The 23,509-nt window shown below is 41.3% G+C and overlaps 2 protein-coding genes and 1 non-coding gene across 13 annotated transcripts in view; 1 reads left to right on the forward strand and 2 right to left on the reverse strand.

Annotated features, from left to right (window-relative positions):
• The window catches only part of Pphln1 (periphilin 1), a 171,779-nt gene extending 168,824 nt beyond the window's left edge, over nucleotides 1-2,955 (forward strand). For all 8 annotated transcript variants that reach the window (XM_045152685.1, XM_045152686.1, XM_045152688.1 and 5 more), the window contains one exon: nucleotides 458-2,955. In XM_045152685.1, coding sequence (XP_045008620.1) covers nucleotides 458-652 — 195 coding nt within the window. In that variant the 3' untranslated portion in view covers nucleotides 653-2,955. The remainder of the gene's footprint in view (nucleotides 1-457) is intronic.
• A 7,242-nt stretch (nucleotides 2,956-10,197) lies between these two features.
• LOC123461798 lies at nucleotides 10,198-10,304 on the reverse strand. The gene has a single exon (XR_006637863.1). It is a non-coding gene; the product is annotated as a U6 spliceosomal RNA (small nuclear RNA).
• Nucleotides 10,305-12,491: 2,187 nt separating this feature from the next.
• Nucleotides 12,492-23,509, reverse strand: part of Prickle1 (prickle planar cell polarity protein 1) — a 124,575-nt gene continuing 113,557 nt past the window's right edge. For all 4 annotated transcript variants that reach the window (XM_045152116.1, XM_045152115.1, XM_045152117.1 and 1 more), the window contains exons 5-8: nucleotides 22,977-23,180; nucleotides 19,276-19,462; nucleotides 16,729-17,589; nucleotides 12,492-14,762 (exon numbers count right to left, since the gene is read on the reverse strand). In XM_045152116.1, coding sequence (XP_045008051.1) covers nucleotides 13,903-14,762; nucleotides 16,729-17,589; nucleotides 19,276-19,462; nucleotides 22,977-23,180 — 2,112 coding nt within the window. In that variant the 3' untranslated portion in view covers nucleotides 12,492-13,902. The remainder of the gene's footprint in view (nucleotides 14,763-16,728; nucleotides 17,590-19,275; nucleotides 19,463-22,976; nucleotides 23,181-23,509) is intronic.

Genomic DNA, 23,509 nt, shown 5'->3' on the forward strand with positions numbered 1-23,509 from the left:
TGTGTAAAATCTATTGTTTTAATCACAATTCTGCCTTGGTGTCTTATGGTTAAATATTGATGGCTTGAAAGGTATTATTTCCCCATCAAATAGATGCTTTAGCATTCTTAGAGCTATTTGTTATATTCCAAACAATTTTGAATGTGTCATCTGATTGTGATTCAAATGAGAATCATTTGGCTTCATCCTTACCTCCTTTAAAGCCTCTAGTCTAGTGCCGCTCAAGTAGGCTGCCTTAGTTTCAGGTACAGTGCATGGCTTCTCCTCAGTGTTGGGTAGATCATTAAGCTCTTAGGAAATATCCAACAGCAGTTGCACCACAGTCTATGCCAGCCAGCACTGGAGAGAATCAGCTGTGTTGCTGTGTTTCATGTCTTGACTTCAGGTTACCATTCTGCCAGCTCAATCATCTAAGTGTTTTCATTGTAAGCTAACGTAATGCTTTTCACTGTTCTAGGTTTATCGGCAAGATTGTGAGACTTTTGGGATGGTGGTGAAGATGCTGATTGAAAAAGATCCTTCATTAGAAAAATCCATACAGTTTGCACTGAGGCAGAATTTACATGAAATAGGTGAGAGGTGTGTGGAAGAACTCAAACATTTCATTGCAGAATATGATAGTTCTACTCAAGATTTTGGAGAGCCTTTTTAGGAGAATTAGTGTTGATGCCAAAAAGAAGTTTATAGGTCCTTCCTCTGATTGTGTGAATCCTTAATATTTTGTGATGAAGAAAAATACTTTATTATAACTGGTCCTTTCTCATATCAAATAAACATCTAAAGTAGTCTGTTTAAAATATCTGAATCAAAAATGTTTTCTACATGGACAGTCTGCTAATATATATTCATGCCCCTCCCTCTAAAATATGATGGTCATTTAAAGCTTGAAAAAGCAGTTCTGGGAGCAGTTTTCTATACTTAACACATGTTCTTTAGTCTTCCACAATATGATCATTTGGTTACAAGTGTCATGTATAGTTAGAAATCATCCCACTTCAACAGTAGTCTGTTTGCATTTCATGTGAGTGATCCTATGTGAGAATATTAGCAGTTTGAGTTGTGATTCTATAGATTTAGGCTTGCTTTTCTTAATGTAACTCTTCACAATGTCAAGGTTTACCATCCTAATGAATTAGTACTTTGGTGTCTTAGAGAATATTTGCTTTGAGAAGAATTCTCAGTCAGTGATAAAACAGCACTTAAAATCTCTACAAAAGACCTCTGAGAATACAATACTGTTTTCCAAGTACATGAACTGAATGCATCTGTTCCACTAAAATACTCGTAAAACTTTGGACCATGCTGTCTGATGTGTAGTTTTAAACAACATCGTAGATAAGACTTAGAAGATGGAAGAGGGTTTTAAGGTTAAGATTTCTCAGAAACCCTTCTGATCATTAGAGGAAAACATAAATAGGCCCATACTCTGTATTAAAACTAACATGCTCATAGATTATTCTATTAATCTCTGTGATCTCAGTTCCTTGTTCTATGGTTCTTAAGAGGTTCTCAGCTCTTCAGAAGTATTCCTGAAAGAAAGAAAGAAAGAAAGAAAGAAAGAAAGAAAGAAAGAAAGAAAGAAAGAAAGAAAGAAAGAAAGAAAGAAAGAAAGAAAGAAAGAAAGAAAGAAGGAAAGGAAGGAAGAAAGGAAGGAAGGAAGGAAGGAAGGGCAAGCAAGCAGAGAAGGCATTGAGGTCAGCGTTGCTACCCCTTACCTCAAGAGTGAATGAACAAATTACTTAGGAATCCCCAGCAACCAGTAGGGGAGTCCTGTCATTTCCTGGCCTCTTCCAGCAGCACAGTGACATTGAACCAAAATACATAATTTGTGACATTAGTGAGGAAACCTTAAAAATCATGGTTTTTATTAACTATCCAGTTTCATTATCTTCCTGTCCTTTATCCATTTTCACTCTATTCTCACTTCAATTCCATCATTAAAAAAAAAATTGAGATAGAGTCTTATTATGTAGCTCAGGCTGGTCTCAAACTTTCCGTGTCAGTTTCCACATTGACTTTGAATTTATGATTCCCTTGCCTGAGTACTAGAGTTGTAGGTATGAGCCATCATGTCCAGCCATCTGCCATGACTTTGTGGCTTCTATTGATATTATCAAAAGAGCTACCCCAAAGTACATACAGATTATATTAAAAGTAGAAATAGAAGTATAAATAATTCTAATGGATCTGTAATGGATGCTTGAAATATGTATTAAGCTACTTCACAAATTAAAACTAATTGAGGACAAGATTTATTTTTTTAAGTTTCCTAAATGAGACCACTTGGAATTTTTATTTTTTCCTTTGATAAGTTATACATATCTAATTTTTCTAAAACATGATATTCTTCGTAAATATAAACAGTGATTTACTTGCTACTCATTTTTAGAGAGACTTTAAAAGATACTGCCATTAATTTTTCTTCCCAGGGTTTTTCTTTTCTTAAATATTCTAGTCCCAGGATTTAGTTCTTCTAATCAAGGTGTTACTAGTTTAAATATAAAATTTGAGAAACTACCAGTTTGCCAAGTTGTTCACTTGGTAGAAATTCATGAGGAAGGAAATCTAATAGATACATTTAAATATCAGTTCAACACATAGTTTCTTCCTCTTCCTTTTGTTCACATTACCGTCCACACACAAAGCTGTTTATAGCTTGCCAACAGTCTTCTTCTCCTAGGTGTGACACTGTTAAATATGTTTGTTTTGCTTTTGTTTTTTTAAAGTCCAATTTTAGGATCAATAAATTCAGATGTGTACTAGAATATTTATTTTGCAAAATGTTTTAATTAAAGTGATTTGTAAATTATCCATTGTTTTTGAATATACCTAATTGATGTGATAAAATTTTCATTGTCTTACCATAAAGCCTTGATGATCAACATGGGGGAAGCAGATATTGTAAAGCTTTTGTGAACTTTAAAACTGCAAAATAAAGCAACCAAGATGAAGTAATCAGATTGCCTTCTCTCTCATCTTACCTGCAGTGTGTGGCTAAAATGTGAATACTCTTGCTTTGTGCTGCAAATGACTCCTTCCTTACTATTCAGTTCACTGAACAGCAGGAGAGAGGAATGGAAAGCAGAGACATTATTAATTTGGATGATTTGAGGCATTTTTATATAATATCAGAGAAAGTTAAGCGTAGTGGTGCACGTCTTTAATCATAGCACTAAGGAGGCAGAGGCAGGAGGGTTACCATGAGTTGCAAGCCACTCTGAGACTACATAATGAATTCCAGGCCAGCATGGTCTAGAGAGAGACCTTACCTTTGGGGGGGGGGGGAATCAGAAAAGCATTTAAATGAGAATAGACAATGCATGACATACTAGTACTCAGTAATTATATAATTACCAATCTGAATTTCAAAGGAAGTGAAACTTGATTCCTGGGTCTTGGAGAAGCAGAATTTGTTCACGTTTAGAAGCCTCAAGTCCAGAAGTAGGAATAGTAAAGGGAAGGGATAGGCTTCTGAGGTTGTAGTCAGTCAGTTTTCATTACTGTGACAGATACCCAAGAAAAAAACACAGGAGGAAAGATTTGACTCATTGTCTCAGAGGTTTCAGTCCATGGTCACTTGGCTGCATTTGTTCTGAATATGGCGAGGCAGAATATTACCATGGTGAGGAATGTCTTAACACAGCACAGTTGCTCAAGCCATGACAACCAGGAAACAGAATGAGACTGTCTGTACCCGAAGGCTTCATCACTCATTCATTCATTCATGTGTGCCATGGCATGTGTGTGGAGGTCAGAGGACACCTTACTCAGGTACCTGGTACCTCATTTGAAGCATGGTCTCCTTGTTCAATGCTTCCTTCATGAACTTTGAGGGAATTTTCCCATCTCCACCTTCCTTGTCACTGTAGGCACACTGGGATTCCAGCTGGCCACCATATCTTTGCACTTCTATAGGGGTCTGGGGACCTGAATTCATTGCATGGCAAGGGCTTTACCCCCGGGGCTATCTTCCCAGCCCCTCCTTTTTTGTTTGTTTGTTTTTGGAGGTATGGTCTCACTGTAGCCCAGGCTGACCTGGAATTCACTTTGTAGTCTCAGGCTGGTCTTGAACTCATAGCAGTCCTTTTGCCTCCTGAATGCTGGAATTAAAGGTATGCACCACCATGCCTGGCAGAGAGAGAGGGAGGGAGGGAGGGAAAATGAATGGGCATGCCAGGGCCTGTAGCCGCTGCAAACTCCATATGCACGCGCTACTTTGTGCATGTGGCTATTCATTATTACTGGGGAATCAAACTCAGTTTGTTAGGCTTTATGGACAAGCACCTTACACTACTGAGCCGTCACTCAAGCCCCCAGCCCCCCCCTTGTTTTTATTCCATCTGAGCCTCCAAACTGTTGTTGAGGGCTAGTGTCAACCACATTCAGAGAATATCTTCCCTTCTCACAGACACAGCAAGTAATGTGCTTTACTGATCTCCTTGGTGTTTCTTAGTCTAGTAAAGTTGATAATGAAGAATATGACTAAAGTTAATTGGAAGGTAATGGTGATGGAAGCCAGAATATAAACAGTCCTTCAGCTGGAGATAATTAGAACACAGGGAACTCCATATCTTCTAAAGCTTGCCAGAAAGCAGGGAAGAGATTTACCAAAGAAGACATCTTTCTATCCTGCCCTTCCCCTTTCTGCCATTTGCTTTCCTAAAGACAGCATGTAAATTCTCAATAAGCTTGCTTAGCAACTCAGAGATGACCCTTTCTTCACATACATGTGTTATCCACGGATTGTCCATCTCTGAAGCTGGAATGACTCTTCCATTAGCTTGTCTCTATAGTGGATGGTTCTTGCTAAAGTGCTACTTAAGGCAGGCCCTGTACCACTTCTTCATGATGCTTTTCTCTCACATGGCACATACTGCTTGTGTTAATAAACTTGCTTATTATCTCATTAACTGTTTCAGGAGTGTGTCACAATTATAGATTTTGAGTTGAATATATTTTTTCCCTTTCTGCAGGTAGGTTGAGAGCAGAATGTGAAAGATGTTGAATCAAGGTTATTGCTTTACTTTTTTTCCTACCTAGGAATGAAATTTGCAAGCATTATATATATAGTGTTAGTGCCAAAAGTTTTGATTTCTCATGGCCCTCAACCACTTCATATATCCTGAATCTCAAGAAATGGAAAGAACATCAGATCCCATTAAGAACTCTGGTACACACATTTGCTGTAGCAGATCCTAACCTCCAGAGCAGGCTCTGCCAGTTCTCTGGCTACCGCTTTGGGAAGTGATTCTCAAGCATTTCCAAAGGATTTATGGTGGTCAGTGTTCAGTGCTGGGGGAACTGTTGGCCTGGAAGCTTGCTGCTTGGGCTGGCTCCTGGAACTGCTGAGAGGAAAGGCCATGCTGTGCTTGCTATGGGACATGTCTTTCATGTCCTTCCTGACAGTTCTCCTGAGAGTACTGATGTTATCCAATTCAGTAAACAAAAAATAATCACGAGATGTGGCTACCAGCACCTATTCTTCCACTTTTCAGGAGTGACGGTAGCAGTAGAGTTGATAATGAATCATGGAACTGACTGATGAGGACTAAATGCTCTGCCCTCTTCATCCTTACATGTGTGAACTAAGTTCTTTCCCGTAGAATTTGAGAGGCAGTACTGCTCTGGACTGGGGCCATTAGGGCTTCCTCCTGCTTTGTTGTTCCTCCCCAAGCACAGTAACAGTGCTGCCTGGAGGTTTTGTTGTTGTTGTTGTTTTTGTTTTTTTAACAGAGCCACTGATGGAAGGAACCTGGTCCCTGCATGATTATAAGGAGTACTGAGCTTTTATGTTAGAAAAAGAAAAAAGTCTCTATTCTTCAAGCCACACTATAGTGTGGTCTCTTGCAGCAGCTCATTGTTTGTGGTAATTCAATGCTTATTTTTGTCAACTGATACCCAAAGGTTAATTACACTGTCATTGGCTTGAGTGGGCTATAGCAGTCCTGAATTGCCATTGTCCTACTTGGTTTTGGGTTAATGGAAACAGATTGTATGAAGCACTTTGCGAGTTTTCTGAGTTAGATTTAAGCTATATTTTAGTGACAGATGACAAAAACTGTTATAGCCTAATGCATGTTTATACAGTAGTAGCATAGTATGCTTCTAACAGCATGCTCTTCCTTTAGTTCTTGCTACAGAATGATGGTATTCAAATAGTCATCATTGTTGCTAAAACTAAGGCTTTTCCACATTAATTAAAAACAACATCACAGGCTGGAGGGATGGCTTAACAGTTAAGGCATGTGTCTGCAAAGCCAAAGGACCCAGGTTCGATTTCCCAGGACCCATGTTAGCCAGATACACGAGGGAACACATGTGGCTGGAGGTCCTGGCAGGCCCATTTTCTCTCTCTCTCTCTCCCTAGCTCTTTCTCTGTCAAATAAATAAATAAACATCACTACTTTGTAAAGTATACCATATTTGATGTAGCTTCAGACATATGTCAGGTTTAGTACATTGAATATTTTATGTACTTACGAGAAGCACCTTATTTTATTTATTTATTGAGAGAAAGAAGCAGGTAGATTAAGAGAATGGGAACACCAGTGCCTCCAGCCACTGTAAACAAACTCCAGATGCATGCACCACCTTGTGCCTTATGTGGGTCCTGGGGAGTCAAACCTGGGTCCTTTGGCTTTGCAGGCAAGCACCTTAACAGCTAAGCCATCTCTCCAGCTCCTTATTTTATATTCACCGTCTTTCCAGTCTAAGGTCAGTGTTAGGAGTAGAAAAAGTTATTGATCATTCAGAACTGGTTCAGATCTGGCTGTAAAGATAGTTCAGCGCTTAAGGCCCTTCCTTGCCTGCAAAGCCTAATGAGCACAGTTCAGTTTCCCAGTACCCAAGTAAAACCAGATGCACAAAGTGGTGCATATATCTGGAGTTTGTTTGCAATAGCTAGAAGCCCTGGTGTGTCTATATATTCTCTCTCTCCTTGGAAATAGATCTTAAAATTTTTTACCAAACTTTTTAATGGAGGTAAAACTAACTTAAACCATACTTGCTGACAGGGAGATAACCAGCAAACATCCATCTCATTATTTAGTTTAACTTCTTGCCTATTACGAATCTCAGCTACTGGGCTGGAGAGAGAGCTTAGCAGTTAAGGCTCTTGCCTGTGAAGCATAAGGACCTAGGTTCATTCCCCAGTAACCACGTTAGCCAGATGCACAAGGGGGCACATGCGTCTGGAGTTTGTCTGCAGTGGCTGGAAGCCCTGGCATTCTCTCTCCTTCTTTCTGTCTAATAAATAAAAAAATAAATATTTATAAAAAGAGAATCTCAGTTACTAACATTGAAAAACAAATTAACAGATGTGGCACATTCCTACAATACCAGTACTCTGAAGGCTAAGACAGGAGGATTGCAAGCTTGAGGACAGCCTGGGCTATATAGCAAGTTTTGCATAGCTTGAACTGTATAATACCTGACCTCCATCTTAAAGATGAAACAAAAATAACCCTTCTTAATCCAGGCATGGTGGCACACGCCTTTAATCCCTACACTCGGGAGGTAGAGGTCAGAGGATTGCCGTAAGTTCTGTGCAACCCTGAGACTCCATAGTGAATTCCAGGTCAGCCTGGGCTAGAGTGAGACCATTCCTCGAAAAACAAAAACCAACAACCCTTCTTTGAAGTTTGATCTTCGTGGCGGCAGCCAGGAATTGAATACATGTTCATACATGAAGAATCCAAACAGGGAAACTTCTTAGGGCTGAGTGGAAAGTCTCTTCCATTGCTGACCTAATAAACTTGTATTTTTCCACAGAATGCTGAATCTTCTAGAAAGTCTTTGGGAAGGTCTTGTATGCTTATTGCACAAGTGGAGACCACCAGAGCCAGAACCCACCTAAGCTGATGAAAGGAGGGTCTCCCAACCCAGATCTAGATCCTGGAGATCAGTGTATTTTATATCACTCTACAAGATCAACTTTGTGCTAAGTGCATATTAGACTAGCAATCATCTTTTCTCAGCATTAGTTGTCGTTCAGTTTTGCAGAAACACTACAATTACTATTTTTCTTTTTGAGAGAGAGAATATATACATACCAGGGCCTCTGGCCTCTTCAAATTGATTTCTTATGCATGTTCCACTTTGTGCACCTGGCTTTATGATGGTACTGGGGAACTGAACTCAGGCAAGCAAGCTTTGCAAGGAAGCACCTTGAGCCGCTGAGCCATCTTCCCAGTCCCTACCTTCATATTTTTTTAAAAAAATATTTTATGTATTTATTTGCAAGTAGAGCTAGAAGAGAGGCAGAATGGATGTGCCAACCTCCAGCCATTTCAAACTCCAGATGTATGTGCCACCTTGTGCACCTGGCTTATGTGGGTACTGGCAAATCTAACCTGGGTCCTTTGGCTTTAACAGGCAAGGGCCTTAACCACTAAGCTATTTCTCCAGCCCCCATAGCTTCATATTCTTAATGGTATAGTTTATCTAGAGTCAAATGATTGTAGAAAGTGGGCTACAAAGGTCACTTTTATATATGTATACACACACAAACACACACAGAGTGAGTGAGTGAATTCCAGACACATGCCCCCTTTGTGCATCTGGTTTTTTGTGTGTATTGGGGAATCAAACCTGAGTCGTTAAGCTTTGCAGGCAAGTGCCCTAACCATGAAGCCATCTCTCTAACTTCTAAAGTTGGCATGACAGCCCCCTCTACACTTATAGCAATAAAGATAGGAAATGTTCCTTTGTTAAAAGTGGCTTAAAATGGATCCCAGAGTGGGAATATTTGGGCATGTAGCTGGGCCTGTGTTAACAATGTTTCTAACCCTGTAGCAAAGCCTGTGTCTCAGTTTCTTCAACACTTACCTCTACTATTTTGAAAGCCATCCTTAAATTTTATTCTCAATAGTTTGTAATTCTATGACCTTGACTGAGTGAATGTGAGCCCAGATGTACAAAATCCAGTTATTTTGCTCATCTCTCCTTGGCTGTTTCTCTGGAAGCCATCCTGTGCCCGAGAGTTGAGAGAATCCATGTGTGAGTACATGCCTTCTGTTGTTTCCGTGAATGGCTCAAGAACGGAACTAAGTAGTTTTTTTTTTTCCCCATTACAGAGGCTCTTACCTTAACTTTGGGCTATTGATAAGGAGGCTCTTGGAATTAGTTTTTGACTCTAGTCATTTTTCTTCTTTGTTTATCCCTAAAAGGTTTCTGTTAGAAAGGGAAGGAAGGAGAAAAGGAAGGAAGGGAAAAAGGGAGAAAAGAGGCCATGCCTGGCCTAAGCAGCCCTAGTGGACAGACAAACCTGCTTTTTAGGTTCCTTCCTTTCAGCTCCTGGCTGATGGCAGGCTCATTTTATCCAAATGTATTTCAGAAACTTTGTGATTAGCTGTTGATGTTTAAAAGCTGGGAAATTTCACAGAAGCTCTTGGCCTAACTGGTTCTTTCCATGCCGGACAAGCCACATGTGGAACTCTTGGTAGTCTGGGGCACTCATCCCAGCTTCACTGTTACGCCTGGGGCCAGGCTGACCATGTAGAAATAGAGGCATGGACAGCCTTTCAGTTTTGGTACATTAGACTTCCTGAGGACTAGAAAGCAGAGTGAAGCATAGCAGATGCAGCTACAGAATGAATGCTTTTTTGTTAAAGAGAGTGGAGAGGAGTTTTGGTTGACTGCCAGTGCCCTGGCAAGGGCCTCTTCAGTGACTTGTTCTGCAGTGAAGAGTATGTACCCCTAAGACATGCCATTTAATGCTTGCCTTGAGCCACAATTTGGAATTCGTTTGTTTTCACATGTGTGTGTGTATGTGCATGCACACGTGCATGCACATGCCAAGGTCTCTTGTTGCTGCAAGCCAATGACAGATGCATGCACAGCTTTGTGTCTGGTTTTATGTTAATAGCGGGAAAATATACCCAGGCCAGTAGGCTTTGCCAGCAAGTACCTTTAACCACTGAACTATCTCCCCAGCCCACTCAATTCTCCTTTCAACTAAGTCTATTCATTCCTTTTAGCTGCTTTTTTTTTTAGTATTTATTTTTCAAGGAGAGAGAAAGGGCATATACCAGGGCCTCTAGTCTCTGCAATCAAACTCCAGATACATGTGCCACTTTGTGCATCTGGCTTTACATGGGTACTGAGAACTGAAACTTAGCAATTAGGCTTTGCTAGCAAGTACCTTAGCCACTGAGCAATCTCTCCAGCCCTGCTTTCTTTTCTTTTCTTTTTTTTTTTTTAAATATGGAACGCTTCACGAATTTGCGTGTCATCCTTGCACAGGGGCCATGCTAATCTTCTCTGTATCGTTCCAATTTTAGTATATGTGCTGCCGAAGCGAGCACATGCTTTATTTTCTTTACAGAACTGCACAATAGTTGCTTCCTTATTCCACTGTAAAAGCTTCTGTTATTGCCACTACCAGACATTTAAGTCTAAGGGTTATTGGGAATACACACTCTGGTGTCTCCTTGAACTTTTGACAACCTACATGATGTAAGGAAATGGGAAGAAATGAGAGAGGTGACTTTTGATTTATTAGCAATGTAATCTCTTGAGGTTGGACTTGGTGACTGCAAAGGATGCCTTCAGCCTACATTTGCATTTCTCCAAGGTAAGTACTGCCTGTTGCATGGAACACAGTGCAGGATGCCCACTGCAACATAGGTTCTAGACCTTTCTTCAGAACCAAGAGATCTGCCAATGTGAGGATGTATTTCTCATACATTATGTAAATCAGAATTTCTTGGCAGAAAATTGGTATCTCTCAGTTTCAAATACATGTAACTCTTGTTCCAGTAATTTGGCTGCTCTCCAAGTGTATGCACATGTGCCACTGTAGGGTATGTATGAGGACATGCAAGCCCATCAAAGGCCTTTTAGATAATGGAACACCTGAAAGTAAAGTATCTGAGCTATACAGAAAGTGAAAGGCGGGCTGGAGAGATGGTTTAGCGGTTAAGTGCTTGCCTGTGAAGCCTGAGGACCCCAGTTCGAGGCTTGATTCCCCAGGACCCACGTTAGCCAGATGCACAAGGGGGCGCACGCGTCTGGAGTTCGTTTGCAGAGGCTGGAAGCCCTGGCGCGCCCATTCTCTCTCTCTACCTGCCTTTCTTGCTCTGTCTGTTGCTCTCAAATAAATAAAAAATGTACAAAAAAAATTAAAAAAAAAAAAAAAAGAAAGTGAAAGGCAAGTCAGTGCAGTGTGTTCACTAGCTTTTTAAATTTTTGGTGCTAGCATTGATCCCAGGGCCTTGCATATGCTAAGTATGCCATTGAGCAACATCCACAGCTCACAACTACCTTTTTTTGTTATTGTGTATGCTTGTGGTATGCATATGCATGTGTATGAGATAGGAGAGAGAGAGAGAGAGAGAGACACAAGAAGTGATGTTAAGTGTTTGTCTCAATCTCCACCTTTTTTTTTTTTTTTTTTCAAGGTAGGGTCTCGCTCTAACCCAGGCTGACCTGGAATTCATTATGTAGTCTCAGGGTGGCCTCAATCTCATGGTGATCCTCCTACTTCTGCCTTCCCAGTGCTGGGATTAAAGGTGTGTGCCACCATGCCTAGCATCTCAACCTTTAAAAAAAAAAAAAAGTTTGTTTGCTTTTTCATTTTTAAATATATTTATTTATTTGAGAGAAACAGGCAGAGAAAGGGGGAAGAGTATGGGTATGCCAGGGCCTCCAGCCACTACAAATGAACTCCAGGTGCATGTGCCCCTTGTGTATCTGGCTTACGTGGGTCCTGGAGAATCAAACTGGGATCCTTTGGCAGGCAAACACCTTAAACTGCTAAGCCATCTCTCCAGTCCTTTACCTTATTTTTTGAGACGGGCTTTCTCACTAAACCTGGAGCTTACTGGTTGGGTTAGATAAGCTAGACAGCGAGCCCCAGGGATCCCCCAATCACTGGGACTACAGATACATGCCAGTATGCCTGGCATTTTATATAGGCCACTATTTTATCTTGTATGAAGGTTTCTTGCCATGTGTACATACTTCATTTTGAAGGCCTGTTTTGAAATTACATAGAACCCAGGAAACGAGGATGAAGTTACGGAGTAAAGGGTTCTTTTCTTTTCTTTTTTTTTGGGGGGGGGATATATTCATTTTTTTGTCAAGTATTTATGTAGCTTATGTACATGATATAGTAAAATAAATTAGAAATATATATTCATGAACAGTATTCTTTCAAACCATATAACTAAAGACAATGTTCTTGAGCTTCAGAAATAGGTTCTTTTCTTGTAAGATCTCCTCTGAAGGAAATCTTTCTAGCTCAGATACAAAGCCTTACCCTATCTAGGGATGGACATTGGGAGATTGTTGCCTACAGGTTTACTTATTGGATTCATGTCTGTCCACCTTACAGCTTTTCTTTGTCCCATTAAACATGGAACGATGTGTTTCTGTCTCTCAAGTTTCTCATGTGCCAGTGGGGGTACAGACACACAAGAGCCCAAGTTTGTTAATGTTAGAAGGAACACAATAAACCATGCCTGAACACAAGGCAAAGTGGAGGGTCTGTGTTCAGAAAGGTAGTTTATTGTTTATTAAGCTCTTATTAAATACCTCCTTGAAAGGCCCAGTATGCCACCAGGACCTTTGGTTAGGACCAAGATGTAAATGCAAGAACAGCACATATCAGACTATCTGCTCATCATTCAAATCCAACATCATTCTCCCTTGAACTACAGCCACCTGAGCCTGATGTGCTCAGTAGCATCCTTACTTAAAGATTTTAAAAGAAAACCGAACTGGAAACTGTTTTCAGAACTGCTCTGAAAGGTCAACAGTGAGCTTGGCAGGAATCGCTTCTTTTCACACGTAAGTCTGCATAGCCCTCTGTCACAACAAGCTGGTCTGGTATTTTGGACTCATGATCATTCCCTGCTGAGAGCGGGAAGGTACACCACCCTACCCCAGCTCTGGGAGAAACATCCAGACAGTTTCTCCTTAGTTTGACCATATATTCCAGGGGTCTGTGGGTTGTTCTGTTTGTTTTTACATTTATACAGTTTACATTGCTTGACCTATAAATAACACTCATAAGATTAAGAGGGCCATAGTAACAAGTATTTACATAGCCCCATCATGCATACAGAGCCTTTTTAATATTGAAAAATCAAAGAAAAAAAACCCAAACAACTTTCCATCACTAGGTTATGTAAATTTGACTGTCTAAACTTATAAACCCTGACTAAAATACAAGCAATCATTTCACTTCATCCATCAATGCTGTTTCTGATTTTCTAACAAATCTACCATGGCAGTGTAACAAACATCTTGCAATTCAGGGATATAAAAATATCAGTTTTAAAATCTGAACTGTACAGTATATACATTCATATTTGCACTGTTAAATTAGGAATACACTTAAGTCTATGAAATACTACCTTATAAATAGCACTTTTTTTCAATCTGTAGCTGAAACTAATACAATATAATGTTTACCTGGCTAATGAGGGCTGAAGGGGATAAGTTGGCCTCAAACAATAGGTCAGGGCACTGTGCATGCCTCACAGAAGACAGACCAATCAGGACCTGAGCCAACATGACTTAATAATGACAAACAGTACTGCTTTACAAAGGTGACTAGAATGCTCCATCTTCTCAAATGGATACATTATGCAGACCACCTTGTGACAGTTTCTTGAGTATCCTGTTTAAGAGTGGAGACCCACACAGCAGTATGAAACTGTAATGCACCTGCCACGGGCACAAGCTACCATGTTAATTAGGCACCACCTCAGGAAGGTAATCTGAAGAAATCACACCTTCAACATGTTCATCTGACATAATAAACAGCAGGAGGGGTCTCATTTACATGGGTCAAGAAAGCACTTTTAACTATGTTAGCAACTTTCCTATGGAAGAATAAAGGGAAGAGTCCAGGGGAAATGGCTAAGTTTTAAACAAATTATCTCCCTCACTACTCGGTTAAGAAATGATACAGTTTTTGCCCTTGTGTCCCTTTTTCTTCTTGGATTTAGTTGTCCTCTGACTAAACTGTGGGGTGGGCAATATGGAGGTTGGACTAGAAAGGTCATCTGTATAGTAGGTGAATCTCTGTGGCCGAGGCTGAGGGATTGGTTGTCCCAGAAAGTAACCCTCCTCCTCTGAGTCGGAGGAGGAAGAGGAAGAGGAACACCAGGAGTCATCATCCTCACCATAGAGCCCCAGAAACCTGTTCATTCCTGGGTTCTGCAGGGCATAATCAGACGTGGCATGGGCATACTGGCCATAGAGGTCAGCATTCTGCATGTACGCTTGGAGATCCCGAGCACCTTTCTTCTGTATAAACTTCTCATAGTTGTCAGGGATATAAAGCCGCAGTCTGTCCTTGGGAGAGTACTTCCTTTCGGTGACCAGGTTCAGGGCATTGTCAGAGCGGGACTTTCTACTTCTCCTGCGGCGATGGTGGTGAGGTCTGGACCCCCTCTCTTCAAAGTGGTAGACCCGTCTCCGAGTCCTTTCACTCATCGGAGGCTGTCGAATTTCAATGTTGTCATAGCTTCCATTGTCAATGACATCGTCTGAGAACTTGACTTGCTGTGGTCTGGATTGAGACTTGGACCTCCTGAGCACTGGCAGGTGCACTGGCTTTTCTTCAGGCATGATTTTTTCTGGACACAACTCTGAACTCAGACTCTTTAAGGACTCCGCACTCCTGTGCAGCATGGAAGAATTTAAAGTCCCCATGTTGCTCATTTTCTCACACTCATCTGCCTCTATCTCCTCGAAGTTTTGTAGGGAATATAATGATGGTCTTGGCTTGCTTTCTCCATCCACTGACGCCCCTAGATCAGAACCCAAAACAGTGTGACTTTGAAATACTTAACGCAACTATTACAAACAAGCTACTGAAAAGAAGCCTTTCAAAGAATATTTCCTATTTCAAAATATGATTAAAATTTACCAGGGAAAACCAATATGTATTTCTTACCAATTGAGAAACAGCACGAGTTTTGTTAAAGACAAGGGAATGAAGGTTGTCTTAGCACATGGAATGAGCAGCAAAAATTTAACAGAAAAAATTAATTTCACAGAGGCCTTTTCATTTATTAGCTAACAGTCAGACTAAAGTTATGTTGCTATAATACAGCTGGGAAAGAACAGAACTGAAGGTATTACTCAGAACAGAGCATGTACATGTACAAAGCTCTGGATTCAAACTCTGACACCTGAAAACTAAAAATACCAGCAGCCAGCATTCTTGGATATGAATAGGCTGAAAAACAAGCTCACTTTAAAAACTGAGGAGTGGGCTGGAGAGATTGGCTTAGTGCTTAAGGCGTTTGCTTACAAAACCAAAGAACCCAGATTCGATTCCCCAGGACCCACATAAGCCAGAAGCGTAAGGTGGCACATGTGTCTGGAGTTGGTTTGCACTGGCTGGAGGCCCTGGCATGTCCATTCTCTGTTTCTCTCCTTCCCTCCCTCTCTCTGCCTTTTTCTCTCTCTCAAATAAATAAAGAGAAAACTTTTTTTTTAAGTGAGGAGTTACAATCTCCATTGGCAGTCCACACCACTCACCCCTGTCATAGTCCACTAGGCATATAGATAACTAATTTCTCTATAGACATCTAACTTCTCTGGATCATATTACAATACAGGATAGCAACAATTGTTGAGAAAAGTTTTAAAATCAGATCAGTCTGGAAATAACCTGTTTTAAGGGTCAAGGGTGGACAACATCGGATAAATGTGTAGGCCTTCTGTAAAGAGAATGTCCTTTTCAGACTGTAGTTTCTGTTGCAATGACTATGCCATTGTGGAAAGCAGCCCCAAACAGTGGTAGGCAAGCAGGTGTACCACTTGGCAGGCTGCTAGGCATGGTTTAAGAACAAGCCCATGTTGCTGGGTGGGGGCAAAGGAAGGGACTGACTAGAGATCTTCAAATGCCACCATTTGGCTTCAGGGGACTAAGGGGCATTACACTTGAACTTGTACCAAAGTCTATCTGGTTTTAGACTGCAGTGTTGAAATACCTAGAACCAGGTCTGGCAGATAGTTTTACCCACCATACTTCCCCAGCCTGCCATTATCACAGGCCTCTCAGAAGTCCAAAGAAGCCAGGAAGGGAACTGTGCAGCCAGCAGCACTCAGCCCTTTCCCAGCTCTATTAGCATAACATAACTTGAGTTTGACTGTGAGACTAGATGTACAAGAGCCGACAGGAAGGAAGTCACCCATGTGAGATTCATATCATGCTGGGTTCTAAGCCCAGTCTTCAGAGCCAAGGGAATGTTAGGAATTTAGTGTCTAAGCAATTCAAATTTCCTCCTATGTAAAATATAATAACATTTTTATACAGCTCAAAGGTCATTTTAAGCACAAAATAAGAATATGCCTTAATTAACTTCTACTTTATGAGGAAAAGTACTTTTTTTCTAGCTGTCTCTAGTTATAGGACAATTCAGGAAAATATTATGAGCTTATAAAGGTCTCAGGTTAGCCAGTTTTAATACCATAAAATACATATACCATAATCTAAAGAATACAGAATCTTTCAATCACCATCTAGTTGCAAACTTCCTTATCCAAATCAGTTTTTCCTATCACAAAAGACTGTGTTGAAAAAATCTTAAATATACACACCTACAGAGACATTTGTTTTAATATAGCGTGACATTCAAATGTAATGCCTACCTTCCCTTGTTCTAGAGTTTTACATAAGATGACCCTTTTGGCACTGGATTGCAGTTTTTGCATAATCTCTTTTGTGCCTCCTTTTCAAATATCCCATAATTCCTAATGACATACCTGTGATATTGGACAAAGCCAAAGAATCCATAGAATCCCGAACACTCTGCTCTGGTTTCAAGTCTGACAGGCAGTCCAGGGAGTCTTCATACCACTGTGTCTGGTCATGACTGTATCCCACAGCCCCGTGGTCCAGATCCAATTCCTGTAGCCTTCGGCTGCTGGCAGGGCCTGGATGGCTGCCATATGCAGAATCCCCCAACCCATCTTGTGACTGGGCCCAATACATATCAGATTGGTATTTTTTACTTGCCAGGCTCTGGTGATTTTGCTTTAAATCAGTCTTATTTTTCACCATGTTATCAGATACCCAGTGGTCACTGGCTCTAATATCCATTTCACTGGGCTGTTGAAAGAGGCTTTTGTCTCCAAACTTGAGGAGGAGCTGAGTCATATAGTCTTCATGCTCAGCCCATTCTTCAGGGGTCTCAGGGGCTTCCTGCTCTACTCGGCCTTTCCAGAATTCTTCATTAGCAAACCCTGTTCCCTGCCTGGAGAGACTCAAATCATCCAGCTTTCGAGAGAGGGTGTCATCAGCATTGTCGGAAAGGCCTGGGAACTTGTAGTTCAGTGCAGGGGACAGGAGCAAAGACTGTCTGCACTGATCTGCAGAGCGACTGCTCTTGCCCATCCGGACACTTCTTCTGGAGTCTCTTGACCGGGCTGACTGGAACGCAGAGTCCGAAGAATCCGAGGCATGGACGTCCTCACCAAGGCTGCAGGTCTTTGAGCAATAAATCTGACCTTGTTTGGGAAGGAAGGGACATCCCAACAAAGAGGCCTTACACTGGGCACAAGAAAAGCAGGCCTCAGTGGCATGCCAATGCTGCCCATCATAGGTCATCTGTGCGTGGTCCACACCTGTTTTACAAAAGGAACAGGAACAGTTATAGCTTGGTGGTGGAAACAGAGGAAGGAAGAAACAAAAGAAACAAGTGTGGACAGGAGGGAATTCTTAGATGACAGAAATGTTCTGTGTGTTTTATTATTATTATTATTATTATTATTGTGTGAAGTGTGTGTGTGTACACATGCGTGCACATGCTTGTCAGAGGACAAGCTTGGGTGTCATGCTTAGAAATGCCATCTGCCTGTTTTGAGACAGTCTCTCATTGGCCTGGAGCTCACCAATTGGTATAGTCTGGCTGGCCAGTAAGCCAGGGGCATCTTCCTGTCCCTGTTTCTCAGTGTTGGGATTACAAGTGCTTGCTACCACACTCAGCACTTTTAAGCAGGTATTGGGGACACAGAACTTAGATCTACATGCTTATGAGGGAGGCAAGATGTTTACCAAGATGTCTCTCTTCCTACCCCTCTGTGTCTCATCATGTAATACAGGTAGGCCTTGAACTTACTCTATAACCCAGAGTTTCTGACCTTCCTGCCTGCGCCTCCTGAGGGCCGGGGTTACAGGTGTGGGCTGCCATGCCTTGCTCTATGCTCTATGCTCTGTGTCTTGATCTTGACATAGGCACAGTTCACTATCATTATCTTGAGTCTGTGTTTGTCAATTTACTTACTTACTAAAGTAATTTGTAACTCCAAAACCACTACTCATAGATACTTGCACAGCCACTGCAGATTGACAGTCATGAAATTTAAATTGATCACCACATGCTCCTCACTGAGGCAAATGAAGGGATGCTTTGCTTTGGGTTTATAAACACATACTCATGACCTGCTTAGTGCCATGATTTTTGTACTTTCTTGGGTACTCTGCCATTTAAAATGACCTCAAGTGAACTGTTCTGTAGTGTGCCTAAGGCCTGGTGTCCTACAGAGAAAATATATATTAGAGAAGGTCAAATAATAAATGTTGTGATGCTAGCTAGGAGTTCAATGTTAGTCTAACAATATACATTCAATAAAGCAACTATAACTAAAACACATATGAAACAGGCAGGGTGCTAACAGATTTCTAAGTAGGTGTAACCAGGGCTTGGGATTAGCTCTGTGGCATGATACTTTCCTAGCATATGAAAGGCCCCAGCACTATTAAAAAGAAGAGAAGAAGAAGGAAAGGGTGGGGAAGGAAGGAAGGGAGGGAGGGAGGCAAGCAGGGAGGGAGGCAGGCAGGGAGGACGGCAGGCCCAGAGAATCACAAAAGCCCTGTGTCACTCAGAGCAGTAGTAGCTCAGTGCTCACTACTTCAGTGTTTGCTGTTGCAGCTCTCCACCTATCTGTCTAAACTCAAAGGGAAGCATTTAGGATCTATATATTCACAAGGTATACATTTTTCTTTTCTTTCTTTCTTTCTTTCTTTCTTCTTTCTTTCTTTTTTTTTTTTTTTTTTTTTTGGTTTTTCGAGGTAGGGTCTCACTCTGGTCCAGGCTGACCTGGAATTAACTCTGTAGTCTCAGGGTGGCCTTGAACTCATGGCGATCCTCCTAACTCTGCCTCCTGAGTGCTGGGATTAAAGGCGTGCACCACCACACCTGGCAAGGTATACATTTTTCAATTGTAACAAAAGCAAATGAAGAAACCCGGCTGTGGATGTAAGATGACATGGCTGTGTGGCAGGGCAAAGAGGCTGGGTGTGTCACTTACCGATATGCTCCCCACAGGTTTCACAGTACTCGGCATACAGAGACTCAAAGCAGCCACAGCAGAAAGGGCGGCCATCCTTCATGATGTACCTCTGTCCTCCAAGGACCGTTTCACACTCGAGGCAGCAGAAGTGTTTCATGTGCCAGTGCCGACCCTCAGCTTCTGTGCACTCATCTGCAAAAATTATCTTCAAAGGGAAACATGAAACCACAGAAAGAAAGAAAATCAATATGAACTATTTCGAAGGTAACTATGTTTCTGGACAGCTAACAGTGGCTTTTGAATCAGCTTAAGGGCCCTGTAGGAAAGACAATGATACTGGCTCATATGCATGGTAACAACATTCTTGCTGGAGGTGGCCCCTGTAGTGGCTGTGACCCTCCAGGAGATGTTAAAGGTCATTCATAGGCAGCTCTCCTTCCTCTGGCCTCAAGGAGGAGGAAGTGAGGAGGTATGGTTCACTTGTCCTGAAATATGACCAGGTCTTGGTGGTGGAACAGGAGTATGCTTATTATCCCTCCACCTGCGTGTCACGGACCCTTGAGTACACAGCAAGCAAGTGAGGAGCAGGAATAAGAGGAAGTGTAGTTTGAGTGGCAGCTGGTCATAGGAAATGGAAGAACAGCTCATAGAGGAAGAAACAACATGGTCCATGGAAACACTGGAGTAAAGGAAGGATGTAACTGAACAAGGAGTCCTCTGAGGGGAGGGAGCCAGTCCCACCATGGAGAAGTAACTGCTGGAAGAACTCAGCAAGGCAAGCTGAGCTTGGAGGACAAAAGCCGGAAGAGGAACAGATCCACACTGGAGGAGCACTAGAGACAGTCACTGGAAGAGCTGGAGTGAGTACTCTATGACTCTCACAATCTGCTCCCTCTTTCACAATGATCCCTGAGCCATGACAGGCCTGTTGGCGTCAGATTTTATGTTGAGTTCATTGTAGCCTCTGGATTTCTGCTTTCATAGGTTTCGATTAATCATTATGTCTGTCATCATCACCCTGGGGCTAGCTGGACTCAGTTTTTTAAAAAATGTTTTATTTCTTTATTTATTTGGAAGATAGCAAGACAGAGAGGAAGAGAGAGACAAAGAGGGAGGGAGAGAGAATATGAATACTAGGACCTCTAACCACTGCAAACAAACTCCAGATGCATGTACCACCTTGTGCATCTGGCTTTACCTGGGTACTGGGTCACTGAACCCAGGTCGGTAGGCTTTTCAGACAAGCGCCTTAACTGCTCAGCCATGTCCCCAGCAGCTTGACTGACTTTTATTTAAAAAAAAAAAAAACTGGTAATTACATTGTGGACTAGTTATGTACTGGTAAAACCGTATCCTTGTTACTCTTGATGTTCACGATGCATGGGAGAAATAGTGGATCAGGTGATGTAGAATGTTTACATATATGTGTACCTATGTATAGAGATGAAAGTATGCACAATTCAGTATTGTCTCTACAATTCATTTCACTGACAAAAATCAAACCAACATTCTTTGTTGTGTAAAAAAGTGATTTTAGGCTGGGTGTGGTGGCCCATACCTTTAATCCCAGCACTCTAGAGGCAGAGGTAGGAGGATCATTGTGAATTCGAGGCCACCCTGAGACTACATAATGAATTCCATGTCAGCCTGTCCTAGAACAATACCCTACCTCAAAAAACAAACAAATAAACAAAACAATAAAAAAGTATTTTTGCTGAATGAAATTTAAAAATATCAGGGATTAAGCATATGGCTCTTCTCTTGCAAACATGAGGATCTGAGTTTGGATCGCCTGTACATATGTAAAAACCAGGTGTGGTGGCACATGCCTGCAATCCCAGAACTTGGGAGGTGAAGATGGGGGAGAATTCCTAGGATTTACTGGCTAGCTAGTCTAGCTGAACCAGTGACCTCTGAGTTCAGTGAGAGACCCTGTCTCAAAAAATATAAAATGATTGAGGAAGGCACCTAACATCAACTTTTGGCCTCCATGTGTGTGCATACAATGTGTTCACATGCATATGAACATATACATATGCATGTACACACACACCAGTCACACAGATAACCTTGTTCTATTCACAATCTTAAATCTAACTTGTTTAGCTACAAACAAGGACATAAAGTGATGGTTGGAAGGGGGAAGCTAAATGCTTGCTTAAACATGAAGACAAAACATTTCCACACTGGAGGTGGAATTCAGTTGCCTTCTTTCTGCTCCCTTGTTACTCTGTAGTGTGGTATAACCTGGCAGAGAACATAGCAACAGCAAAATAATTTAGTCTGTGTGTGCTTGAGTAGAAACAAAAGTCATGAAAATGTTTGTGCCATCAACACAGTTTGTAGCTACAGGGATGCTGGGTCTGTGTGAGCCACATTTGTGGAGACAGTACTTCACTTGATATGGCAGCCACCTGCACATTAATGACTTTTATATGTTTTTAAATTTCATATAAATGAAATAATATAAATACAATGAAATAGCACATCATTGATGAAATTATGAAAATAGGAACTGAAAGTTTACTGTCAGATGAGAGGAGAAGAAGAAAAAGTGGGGAGCCCTGGATTACATCTTGAAATAGAAGGGGACATTAGCAAATGAACTGGGGCATTCTAAAGCCTATAGGCATAGCCATTGTTACTAAATGAATGGTCGTTGTTTGTTCTCAGGCCTATACCACACTATGGAAGGTAATAGCACCAGGAGAACTTCAAGAAAGTACACAGGAACTCACTACAGTATCTTTTCTTTTCCATAAATTTAAAGTTATTTTAGTGGCCAGGTGTAGTGGCGCATGCTTTTAATCCCAGTACTCGAGAGGCAGAGGTAGGAAAATCGCCATCTTGAAACTACATGGTGAATTCCAGGTCAGCCTGAGATAGAGTGAGTCCTTATCTCAAAAAAAAAAAAAAATAAATAAATAAAATAAAATAAAAAATAAATAAATAAGTAAAAACAAAACAATAATAAAAGAAAAAGTGGGCTAGACATGATGGTGCACTCCTGTAATCCCAGCACTTAAGTAGAAACAGGAAGATCAGAGGTTCAAGTTTAGCCATAGCTATACAGTGAATTTAAGGACAACCTGGGCCACATGTGTCACTGTCTTAAAAAACTAAAAGTAAGCTGGGTGTGGTGGCATGCGCCTGTAATCCCAGAACTCAGGAGGCAGAGGTAGGAGGATCACTGTGAGTTTGAGGCCAGCCTGGGACTACAGAGTGAGTTTCAGCTCAACCTAGGCTACAGTGAGACCCTACCACCCTCCCCCCCCCCAAAAAAAAAGAAAAGAAAAAACTGCAAATATAAAACAACATATAAAGCTTAAGGAAAAGAAATTCCCTTTTATATTATCATTCTTGTCCACATGACCACTTAGTCTGCCTTTCTGTACCTTCATGAATATTTGCAAGCATGCCTACTATATTGGACACTTCTTTTCTCCCCTGTATTTAAAAATTAAGATCTGCTACAAACTCATCTGTAGCTCATTCTTCCCACCTCTCAATAGGGATACCGTACTTGAAAGCGCAGACACCTGCTGCTCTCTCTTTACTAGCTACATAGTAATCCCTTGTGAATGGTTAGATTTATCTTAAAAACACACATGCAGAACAAAAGCCAAGAGACACATGTGTTTTGCTTAGATGTTACAGTGGAATATTGGCTTACAATTGGATTATTTTTTTTTCCAGCCTTAAGGGATGAACTTTTTTACCTCATCACATGCCGAGCACCGTGGTTTGAGCAGTTCAGCATGGTGCCTGCCACAGTGAAGTTTTCCATCCTGATAAAAATAGATGAGGTCGACCAGTAGCTCATTACATGTGAAGCAGACAAAACAGGATGGGTGCCAGCACACTCCTGGGCCCGCTCGAGAGGCAAACACTGCAACTTCCCCTCCATTTATCTTTAAGCCACACTGAAAGCAAAGGTTTGATGTTAAAGCAGTTTCTTTTGAGGTGGCTGGATTCTTAGCTTCCCTTACTTTAAAAAATATCCCCAAGTTCACTGGAGAAGTAAATTTTTTGTCTCCTGCTGGTGATTAAATGGCTCTCAGATATTGGATCACTTGTGATCCATAACTGTAATGCTCATGTACCCCCTCCTCCATCTCCAACTACCCTAGGATGTCTCTAAGTGTGTTCTGATCTGATCCACATTGATAGAGGACTTCTTGCTGTCTGCACATCATAGGATGAAGATAAGTATGCTTTCATTATATTTTTAAATGTGAGGTGCATCCTATGC

This window comes from Jaculus jaculus, chromosome 6, assembly GCF_020740685.1.
Source record: "Jaculus jaculus isolate mJacJac1 chromosome 6, mJacJac1.mat.Y.cur, whole genome shotgun sequence".
Lineage (NCBI taxonomy): Eukaryota > Metazoa > Chordata > Mammalia > Rodentia > Dipodidae > Jaculus > Jaculus jaculus.